Genomic DNA, 11,679 nt, shown 5'->3' with positions numbered 1-11,679 from the left:
GCTGAAATCTGTGCAAAACCAATTTTTCTTTCCAGAATTTGTCTTTCCAACAGTTCTGAACCTTGGTGGTGTGCGTGTCCTGTGGTATGGACATCAACTCTTCCACTTCTGTTTAATCCAAATTTAATTAAGATAAAACACACATTCAAATCAGATGATAGACACCTTTTACATTTTAGTCTTGTTTTCCCATTCACCTCCTGACCGGTATGCTTTTAAAATTCTTTTATGGGATGTGGGTGCCGCGAGCTGGGCCAGCATCCCTAATTGTCCTTAAACCAAGTGGCTTGTTTGGACATTTGAGAAGGTATTTAAGAACATTGCTGTGGGTCTGGGATCACATGTAGGATGGCAGATTTCTTTCCCTAAAGGGCATTAAAGAAACAACAACGGTTTCATGGTCATCATCAAACTTTCAATTCCAGATTTTTATTGAACTTAAATTTTACCATCTGCCTGGTGGGATTTGAAAACAGGTCCCCAAGGCATTATCCTGGGTCTCGGAATTACTTGACCAGTGACAATACTACTCTCCCACCACCTCCTCTTTTATTATTAAATGAGTGCCAAGTGCTGGACACCTTCCCCCACAATTCCCCTCCCCCAATTCCCCTTATCCAATCACCCCTTTCCCTTCGCCCAATCCCCCCAAGCCCTGTCTTCATCCCCCTCCCCTTCAATGCCTTCCCCAACTCAATCTCCAATCCCCACAATGTCCTCACCCAAGTGCCCTTTCCCGCACCCCCAATCCCCCCTCTCTCATCACCCGCCCAACACCCCCACTCCTCACTGCAACCTGATAATTCTCCCTCATTCCCCTCCCCAACCCCTCATGCACCCTTCACCTCATTCCCCCAATCCCCTCCACACACCCCCTCTCCTCACCTCCAACCCTACCACTCCTCAGCCCCTTCCCTTCATCCATGCCAATGCCCCTCTCTTTATCCTCCAAATCTCCCTTCCTCTCTTCCCACCATCTGCCAGAACCCTTTCCCCTAATTGCCCCCATCCTCAAACCCTCCTGACCACCCACAATCTGCCACTCCCCTCATCCCTCTCAATCTCCCATCCCTTCATCCCTCGATTTACCCACGTTTTCCATCATCCATCCATCCCCTCTCCTCATCCCCCTCATTTCTCCAGTAATCCCTCCCTCCCCTCATTCCCTTCATCCCCAATCCCCCTTCTCCTATTTCCCCTCATCTTCCTGTCATCCCATCATTCCCCAGTCCCTAGCAGGTCCTCCTCCCTTCATCAATGCAATCCACCCATTCTCCTCATCCTCTCAAAACCCCATCCTTTCCCCTCACACTCCAATCCACCTCCTCGAATGCCCCATCCTCCTATAATCCCCATCCCGTCATCACCCCTTCCTTCATTTCCCCAAACTGCTTCTCATTCCCCAATACCCCCTCACCCCTCCCTTCAGCCCTGCCCTGAATCCCTTCATCCATCAACCCCACCCCCTCCTTCCAGTCACCCCTCCCATCATCTCCTCAACCCCCTCTCCTCAGCCCCATCTCCTCAGCCCCATCTCCACATTCAGCCAACATTGCCTCAATCCTCCCTTTCACTCCCCAATCTCCCTCTTGCTCCCCCACCAATCTCCCTGTCACTCCTCCCCCAACAATCTCTCTCTCCCACCCCACCCCAAACTCCTCCCCACCACACCCCATTCTCTCTCCCTGATTTCCCACTCCCCCTCACCCCAGCAATCTCCCTTTTCCCCCATCCACACCCCAATCTCCCTCTCCCCACCCACACCCCAATCTCCCTCTCCCAGCACTCACAGCCCAATCTCCCTGTCCCCCTCAGCCCAATCTCTCCCACCCACACACTAATCTCTTCCACCCACACCCCAATCTCCCTCTCCCCCCATACACACCCCAATCTCCCCTCACCCACACCCCAACCTCCCCCACCCATACCCCGACCTCCCTTTCCCCCATACACACCCCAATCTCCCCTCACCCACACCCCAACCTCCCCCATCCATACCCCAATCTCCCTCTCCCCCCATACACCCCCCCAATCCCCCCCACCCACACCCCAATCTCCCCCAACCCACACCCCAATCTCCCCCAACTCACACCCCAATCTCCCCCCACCCACGCCATAGTCTCCCCCCACCCACACCCCAACCTCCTCCCCCCACCCACACCCCAACCTCCCTCTCCCCCAGGTGGGGACAGTCCTATCCATGGGGCTGCTTTCATTTCAAACAAGCCCCGGGCTAACTGCCGGCTCGAGCGCCTCCCCACTGAAGAGCGAGGCGTTCCCAGTGTCACTGACAGCGAACCCGCCCGTGAACTTCGCTCAGCTAACTGACAAAAAGCATAAAGTCAGGCTGGGTCCAGGGCAAAGAGAACTGGAAAGGCAACCTCCCGCCACTCGTGTTGCTTATAAGTCGTTCCTTTGTTTCTTCAGTGAAATCCTCAGTTTGCTGAGAGATTTTAATCAACACAATGATAAAAATTGAAAAGACCACAAAGAATGTTTTAGTTGTCAGCTTCGGGTTTTTGTTGCTGTTTACAGCCTTTGGAGGACTTCAAAGTATCCAGGTAACTTTTCAACACACTAAGTAAACATACGTTTCAATGTGATTTACAATTTGGAACTTCAGCAGTGATTACATTGTGGAACAAAATCAGGAAATACTGGACAGTTTCAGCAAGTCCACATCAACAGATTCTGTCAGATCTGCTGAGATTGTCCAGTATTTTCTGATGTTGTTTCAGATTATAGCATTCTCAGTAATTTGCTTTCATTACTATTCATGGTAATTTTTTATTTTGATCTAAAATAAAGATGTTCTGCTTAAGATGTCTTTATTTATAATGTCAAACATGTAGTCCCCGGGCCCTGTTGCAGACTCCAGACTATTTTCAACATTAAGGTGGTTATATATATTTTTCGACCACAAAATAGTCTGATCATCCAATCTAGGACACGCATAGTTTTAGCTATTGATACCTGCAGTAGTGGGTACTAATTGAATGATAACTACTAACCCTAATACTCTGTAAAGCGAGGAATTATAATAATAGTAATCTTTATTGTCACAAGTAGACTTACATTAACACTGCAATGAAGTTACTATGAAGTCTCCATAAGACTATAAGACGTAGGAGCAGAAGTAGGCCACTTGGCCCATGGCTGATATTTTCTCATCCCCATTCTCCTGCCTTCTCCCCATAACCCCTGATCCCCTTATTAATCAAGAACCTATCTATCTCTGTCTTAAAGACACTCAGTGAATTGGCCTCCACAGCCTTCTGCGGCAAAGAGTTCCACAGATTCACCACCCTCTGGCTGAAAAAATTCCTCCTCATCTCTGATTTAAAGGATCGTTCCTTTAATCTGAGATGGTGTCCTCTGGTTCTAGTTTTTCCTACAAGTGGAAACATCCTCTCCACGTCGACTCTATCCAGGCCTCGCAGTATCTTGTACGTTTCAATAAGATCCCCTCCCATCCTTCTGAACTCCAACGAGTACAGACCCAGAGTCCTCAAACGTTCCTCATACAACAAGTTCTTTATTCCAAGGATCATTCTTGTGAACCTCCTCTAGACCCTTTCCAAGGCCAGCACATCCTTCCTTAGATATGGGGCCTAAAACTGCTCACAATACTCCAAATGGGGTCTAACCAGAGCCTTATACAGCCTCAGAAGTACATCCCTGGTCTTGTATTCTAGCCCTCTTGACATGAATGCTAACATTGCATTTGCCTTCTTAACTGCCGACTGAACCTGCACATTAACCTTAAGAGAATCGTGAACAATGACTCCCAAGTCCCTTTGTGCTTCTGCTTTCCGAAGCATTTCCCCATTTAGAAAATAGTCTATGCCTCCATTCCTCCTTCCAAAGTGCATAACCTCACACTTTTCCACATTGTATTTAATTTGCCACACATTGCCCACTCTCCTAGCTTGTCCAAGTCCTTCTGCAGCCCCCTTGCTTCCTCAATACTACCTGTCCCTCTACAGATCTTATATTTCATTTCATTTCATTTCATCTGCAAACTTAGCAACAGTGCCTTCAGTACCTTTTTCCAGATCATGAATGTATATTGTAAAAAGTTGTGGTCCTAGCACAGACCCCTGAGGCACACCACTAGTCACCGGCTGCCATCCTGAAAAAGACCCCTTTATCCCCACTCTGCCTTCTGCCAGTCAGCCAATCCTCTATCCATGCCAGGATCTTACCCTTAACATCATGGGGTTTTAAATTATTTAACAGTCTCCTATGCGGCACCTTGTCAAATACCTTCTGGAAATCTAAACAAATCATGTCCACTGATTTTCCTTTGTCTAACTTGCTTGTTACCTCCTCAAAGAACTCGAACAGATTTGTCAGACACGACCTCCCCTTGACAAAGCTGTGCTGACTCAGTCCCATTTTACCATGCACTTCCAAGTGCTTTGCGACCTCATCTTTTTTTTAAAAATAATTTTTATTCAAATTTTCAACAACAAATTTTATCACAACAAAGAAAAACAGAAATGCCGCCCCCCGCAAATACAAAAACAATAAATTAACAAGAAAAATAAATAGGCATAGAACCATGAAAACGAAGCCCCATAACTGACCCATAACCCCCCCCCCCCCACCCCTCCCGCCAATCCCCCCCCCCTGCCTAATCCCCCCCCCCCCCGCCTCCCCCCCGGGATGCTGCTGAAGTTAACCACCCGCTAATGCTCCGCCAGGAAATCAAGAAAAGGCTGCCACCGCCGGAAGAACCCCAGCACCGACCCCCTCAGGGCAAACTTGACCCTCTCCAGTTTAATGAACCCAGCCATGTCGCTGATCCAGGATTCCGGGCTCGGGGGCTTCCCGTCCCTCCACTGTAAAAGAATCCTGCGCCGGGCTACCAGGGACGCAAAGGCCAGAATGCCGGCCTCTTTCGCCTCCTGCACTCCCGGCTCCGATGCTACCCCAAAAATTGCGAGCCCCCAGCCTGGTTCCACCCTGGAGCCAACCACCTTTGACAAGGTCCCCGCCACCCCCTTCCAAAAGCCCTCCAACGCCGGACACGCCCAAAACATGTGGGTGTGATTCTGCCACACCTGTCCTCTCCCCCAAAGAACCGGATCAGCCTGGTCCCAGTCATATGTGCCCTATGCAGCACCTTTAGTTGGATTAGACTAAGCCGTGTGCAAGAGGAGGGGGAATTCACCCTCCCCAGGGCGTCCGCCCACGTCACCTGATCCATCTCCACTCCCAGCTCCTCCTCCCATTTCACCTTCAGCTCTTCCACCGAGGCCTCCTCCTCCTGCATCACCTGATAAATTGCCGAGATCCTGCCCTCACCAACCCACATCCCCGAGAGCACCCTATCCTGAACCCCCCCTTGGCGGCAATAGCGGAAACTCCGTAACCTGCCGCCTAACAAATGCCCTAATCTGCATATACCTGAAGGTATTCCCTGGGGGGAGATTCCACTTCCCCTCCAACTTCTCTAAGGTCGCAAACTTCCCGTCAAGGAAGAGGTCCCCCATCCGCCTCATACCTGCCCTGCGCCAGCTTAAAAACACTCCATCTATCCTCCCTGCTACCAACCGGTGGTTCCCCCGTATCGGGGACCAAACTGAGGCCTTTACTTCCCCCCCTATGCCGCCTCCACTGCCCCCAGATTTTGAGGGTAGCCACCACTACCGAACTCGTAGAGTACCTCTAAGCTCGTGCCCACACAGAACGCTGCCTCCATCCTCTTCCATGCGGCTCCCTCCCCCTCCATCACCCACCTGCGAATCATTGCCACGTTCACAGCCCAGTAATACCCACACAGGTTGGGCAGTGCCAATCCACCCACTTCCCTACCTCGCTCCCAGCGCCGGCCCTAGGGTTGCTGGCGCCCCGGGCAAGCTGAACTTCGGCGCCCTTGGGGGGGGGGGGGGGGGGGGGGGGGGGGGCCGAGGAGGGGGGCGGGGCCGAGGAGGGGCGGACCCGAGGGGGGGCGGGGGGCGGACCCGAGGGGGGGGCGGGGGGCGGACCCGAGGGGGGGGCGGGCCCGCGGTGGGGGCGGACCCGAGGGGGGGCGGACCCGCGGTGGGGGCGGACCCGAGGCGGACCCACGGGGGGGCGGACCCGAGGGGGGGCGGACCCGAGGGCGGGGCGGGGGGGCGGACCCAAGGGGGGGGGGGTCGGACCCGAGGGCGGCGCGGGGGGGCGGACCCGAGGGGGGGGGCGGGGGGGGGGCGGACCGAGGGGGGGGGACCGAGGGGGGGGAGCGGACCGAGAGGGGGAGCGGACCGAGCGGGGGGGGCGGACCGAGGGGGCGGACCGGGGGGGGCAGCCCTGGGGAGGGCGGCCACCGCGCATGCGCTGGTTGGCACCGGCCCAACTGCGCATGCGCGGGACCCGAGTCTCTGGCGCCCCCTCGCACATGGCGCCCCGGGCAACTGCCCGAGTTGCCGGTGCCTTGAGCCGGCCCTGCTCGCTCCAAAAATACCCTCCTCACCCTCGGGGTCTTCTGCGCCCACACAAACCCCATAATACTCCTGCTGACCCTCCTAAAGAAAGCCTTTGGGATTGCGACCTCATCTTTAATAATAGACTCTAAAATCTTACCAATGACCGAAGTCAGGCTAACCGGCCTATAATTTCCCGTCTTCTGCCTCCCTCCCTTCTTAAACAGTAGTGTTACATTAGCCACCTTCTAGTCCTCTGGGACCCTTCCTGCCTCCAGTGATTCCTGAAAGATCATCACTAATGCCTCCACAATTTCCTCAGCTATCTCTTTTCGGACCTGGGGTGTAGTCCATCCGGTCCAGGTGACTTATCCACCTTCAGACCTTTCAGTTTCCCCAGAACCTTCTCCTTAGTAATGGTCACTGCACTCACCTCTGCCCCCTTGGTTCTCCTGGAGCTCTGGCATCCCACTGATGTCTTCCACCATGAAGACTGATGCAAAGTAACTATTCAGTTCATCTGCCATTTCTTTGTTTCATGTTATTACTTCTCCAGCCACATTTTCTAGTCATCCAATGTCTATTTTTGCCTCTCTCTTACCTTTCATATATTGAAAAAAATCTCTTCCCATCTTCCTTTATATTACTGGCTAGCTTGCACTCGTACTTCATCTTCTCCCCCCTTATTGCTTTTTTAGTTGTCCTCTGCTCGCTTTTAAAGGCTTCCCAATCCTCTGGTTTGCCACTAATCCTCACCACTTTGTATGCTTTTTCTTTAGCCTTTATGCTGTCCTTGACATCCCTCGTCAGTCATGGATGCCTTGTCCTCCCCTTAGCATGTTTCCTCCTCCTTGGGATGAATTTCTGTTGTGCCTGCCTAATAACCCCCAAAACTCCTGTCATTGCTGTTCCACTGTCTTCCCTGCTCGGCTCCTTCTCCAATCAACTCTGGCCAGCTCCTCCCTCGTGATTTTGTAATTACCCTTATTTCATTGTAATACTGTTACATGTTTGCAGCTTCTCCCTCTCAAACTGCAGGGTAAATTCTATCATATTGTGGTCACTGTTCCCTAAGGGTTCCTTCACCTTAAGTTCTCTAATCAAATCTGCCTCATTACAGATCACCAAATCCAGAATTGCCTGTTCCCTAGTAGGCTCTGTCACAAGCTGCTCCAAAAAACCATCCCTTAGACATTCCACAAATTCCATTTCTTGGGATCCACTACCAACCTGATTTTCCCAGTCCACCTGCATATTGAAGTCCCCCATGATTATTGTAATATTGCCTTTTTTACATGCCTTTTCTATCTCCTGATTTATTTTCTGCCCCACATCCTGACTACTGCTGGGGGGCTGTACATAACTTCCATCAGGGTCTTTTTACCTTTGCGATTCCTCAACTCTACCCACAGAGATTCTATGCCTTCTGATCCTATATTGCTCCTTGCTATTGATTTAACTTCATTCCTTACTAACAATGTAACCCCGCCCCCTTTGCCTAACTGCCTGCCCTTTTGATAGGACATATATCCTTGAATATTTAGATACCAGCCCTGATCCCCTTGCAGCTACGTCTCTGTGATGCCCACCACATCGTACCGGCCAATTTCAGTGTCCGCAACAAGCTCATTTACCTTGTTCCGCATACTGCGCTCATTTAGGTACAACACCCTCAATCTTGCATTGGCCACCTCCCTTTTCACATTCTCCTCAGTCACTGTACCCTGTACTGTGGCCCTTTTTGATTTTTGACTATGGCTTCTCTGCCTTACACTTTCCCCCTGACTGCTTTTTGTTTCTGGCCCCGTTTTACTTCCCTCCAACTTTCTCCATCGGACCCCATCCCCCTGCCACATTAGTTTTTTTTTTAAAATAATTTTTATTGAAAGAATTTTTTACATGAAGATATTTACCCCAACTAACTATAGGATATTATAAAATATTCCCTCTTAACAAATATCCCCCCCCGCCCGAACTCGCACGCGCTTTGTCCCTCCCCCCCTCCCCCTCCCCCAAAAACAAACAAAGCAACAATCAACATCAAACATGAACTGCGAGCAGACTTGCCCGCATTTCAACCGTACATAACCCACCACAACCGTTGTTGCCACCCCCCCCTCCCCCCCTCCCCCCCTCCCCCCCTCCCCCCCCCCCTCCCCTCCCCCCCGGGTTGCTGCTGCTGCGACCTCTGTACCCTATCTCTGAGCCAAAAAGTCGAGGAAAGGCTGCCACCGCCTGAAGAACCCTTGTACCGACCCTCTCAGGGCGAATTTGACCTTTTCCAACTGAATAAAGCTTGCCATGTCATTAATCCAAGTTTCCACGCTTGGAGGCCTCGCGTCCTTCCACTGTATTAGTATCCTTCTTCGAGCAACTAGGGACGCAAAGGCCAGTACTCCGGCCTCTCTCGCCTCCTGTACCCCCGGCTCCACCCCAACCCCAAAGATCGCAAGCCCCCATCCTGGTTTGACCCTGGATCCCACCACCCTCGACACCGTCCTTGCCACCCCCTTCCAGAACTCCTCCAGTGGCGGACATGCCCAAAACATATGGACATGGTTCGCTGGACTTCCCGAACACCTGACACATCTGTCCTCCCCCCCAAAGAACCGACTCATCCTTGTCCCCGTCATATGGGCTCTATGTAGCACCTTAAATTGAATGAGGCTAAGCTTCGCACACGAGGAGGAAGAATTAACCCTCTCCAGGGCATCAGCCCATGTCCCATCCTCTATCTGTTCTCCCAGCTCCCCCTCCCACTTGGCTTTCAGCTCCTCTACTGATGCCTCCTCCACCTCCTGCATTACTTTGTAGATGTACGATATCCTCCCCCCTCCGACCCAGACCCCCGAGAGCACCCTATCACTCGCCCCCCTACTGGGGAGCAGGGGAAACCCTTCCACCTGGCGTCTAGCAAATGTCTTCACTGCAAGTGTCTAAACATGTTTCCCGGGGGGAGCCCGAATTTCTCCTCCAGCTCTCTCAGGCTCGCAAACCTCCCATCTACAAACAGATCCTTCAGCTGCCTGATGCCCACCCTGTGCCAGCTCTGAAATCCCCCGTCCATGTTCCCCGGGACGAATCTATGGTTCCCTCTTAACGGTGCCTCCATCAGACCCCCCACTTCCCCCCTGTGTCGCCTCCACTGCCCCCAGATCTTGAGGGTGGCCGCCACCACCGGGCTCGTAGTGTACCTCGTGGGAGGGAGCGGCCATGGCGCCGTTACTAGGGCCCCCAGGCTTATGTTGCCACAGGACGCCCTCTCCATTCATTTCCAAGCTGCCCCCTCCCCTTCCATCATCCACTTGCGCACCATCGATACATTTGCCGCCCAGTAATACCCCGAAAGATTGGGTAATGCCAGCCCTCCACTATCCCTACTCCGCTCCAAGAAGACCCTCCTCACCCTTGGGGTGCCGTGCGTCCACACGTAGCTCATGATGCTACTCGTCACCTTTTTGAAGAAGGCCCTAGGGAGGAAGATGGGCAAGCACTGAAATAAGAACAAAAACCTCGGGAGGACCGTCATTTTAACGGACTGCACTCTGCCCGCCAGCGACAGCGGCACCATGTCCCACCTTTTAAATTCCTCCTCCATCTGTTCCACCAGCCTGGAGAAGTTCAGCTTATGGAGAGTCCCCCAGTTCCTTGCCACCTGCACCCCTAAATATCTAAAACTCTTTCCTGCTCTCTTAAACGGGAGTCTCCTGATTCCCTGGGTGTATCACAAATACCTCACTCTTGCCCAGGTTTAGCTTGTACCCCGAAAAGTCCCCAAATTCTTCTAGCAGTTCCATCACCTCCGGCATTCCCCCTTCTGGGTCTGCCACGTATAGCAGCAGGTCGTCCGCGTATAGCGATACCCGGTGCTCCTCCCCGCCCCTTATCAGCCCTCTCCACCCCCCTGAGCCCCTCAGTGCCATCGCCAACGGTTCAATTGCCAGTGCGAAGAGCAGGGGGGACAATGGGCACCCCTGTCTGGTCCCCCGGTGGAGCCCAAAATACTCCGATCTCCTACCATTTGTCACTACACTTGCCGTCGGGGCCGAATAGAGCAGCTTCACCCATTTAATAAATCCCTCCCCAAATCCAAAACCGTTCCAGCGTCTCCCACAGATACTTCCACTCCACCCTATCAAATGCTTTCTCCGCGTCCAATGCCACCACTATCTCCGCCTCACCCTCCACTGCCGGCATCATGATGACGTTTAGCAGTCTCCGCACGTTCGTATTAAGCTGCCGCCCTTTCACGAAACCCGTCTGGTCCTCGTGTATCACCCCTGGCACACAATCCTCTATCCTGGTAGCCAGGATCTTTGCCAGCAACTTGGCGTCCACATTCAGGAGCGAGATAGGCCTATATGACCCGCACTGCACGGGGTCCTTGTCCCGCTTCAAGATCAGAGAGATCAGTGCCTGCGACATTGTCGGGGGCAGAGCCCCCCCCTCCCATGCCTCGTTGAAGGCTCGTACCAGCACAGGGCCCACCAAATCCGCATATTTTTTGTAAAATTCCACCGGGAACCCGTCTGGCCCCGGCGCCTTCCCCGTCTGCATATGCCGAATCCCCTTAACTAGCTCCTCTAACCCTATCGGCGCCCCCAGCCCCTCTACCAGCTCCTCTTGGACCTTGGGGAACCTCAATTTGTTCAAGAAGCCCTCCATCCCCCCTCCCCTCGTCGGCGGCTCTGACCGATACAGCTCCTTATAGAAGTCTCTGAAGACCCCATTTACTTCTGGCCCCTTCTGCACCACGTTCCCACCCCTCTCCCTCACTCCCCCAATTTCTCTAGCCGCATCCCGCTTGCGGAGCTGATGCGCCAACATCCTGCTCGCCTTCTCCCCATATTCATAAATCGCGCCCTGCGCCCTTCTCCACTGTGTCTCTGCCTTTCTGGTGGTCAACAGGTCGAACTTAGCCTGCAAACTGCGCCGTTCCCCCAACAGCCCCTCCTCTGGTGCCTCCGCATATCTCCTATCCACGTCCAAAAGCTCCCCCACCAGCCTCTCCCTCTCCTGTCTCTCCCTCCTTTCCCTATGTGCCCGTATGGAGATCAGCTCCCCCCGGATCACCGCCTTCAGGGCCTCCCAGACCATCCCCACCTGCACCTCCCCCGTGTCATTAGTGTCCAGATATCTTTCAATGCTCTTCCGGACCCTCTTACACACCTCCTCATCCGCCAGCAACCCCACATCCAGGCGCCACAGCGGACGCTGGTCTCGCGCCTCCCCCATTTCCAAATCTACCCAGTGTGGCGCATGGTCTGAG

The 11,679-nt window shown here is 53.1% G+C and overlaps 1 protein-coding gene across 4 annotated transcripts in view; it reads left to right on the top strand.

Moving 5' to 3' along the window:
* Window positions 1-2,334: 2,334 nt before the first annotated feature.
* The window catches only part of LOC119969490 (protein unc-93 homolog A-like), a 150,972-nt gene continuing 141,627 nt past the window's right edge, over window positions 2,335-11,679 (top strand). For 3 of the 4 annotated variants that reach the window (XM_038803189.1, XM_038803182.1, XM_038803176.1), the window contains exon 1: window positions 2,335-2,561. Coding sequence is in view for 2 of the 4 variants with exons in the window: in XM_038803182.1 (XP_038659110.1) it covers window positions 2,466-2,561 (96 nt within the window). In the remaining 2 variants the exon portion in view is untranslated. The remainder of the gene's footprint in view (window positions 2,562-11,679) is intronic. The other variant, XM_038803199.1, reaches the window with a different exon arrangement.

This window comes from Scyliorhinus canicula, chromosome 1 (genome assembly GCF_902713615.1).
Source record: "Scyliorhinus canicula chromosome 1, sScyCan1.1, whole genome shotgun sequence".
NCBI lineage: Eukaryota > Metazoa > Chordata > Chondrichthyes > Carcharhiniformes > Scyliorhinidae > Scyliorhinus > Scyliorhinus canicula.
This window is presented reverse-complemented; position numbering and strand designations above follow the sequence as displayed.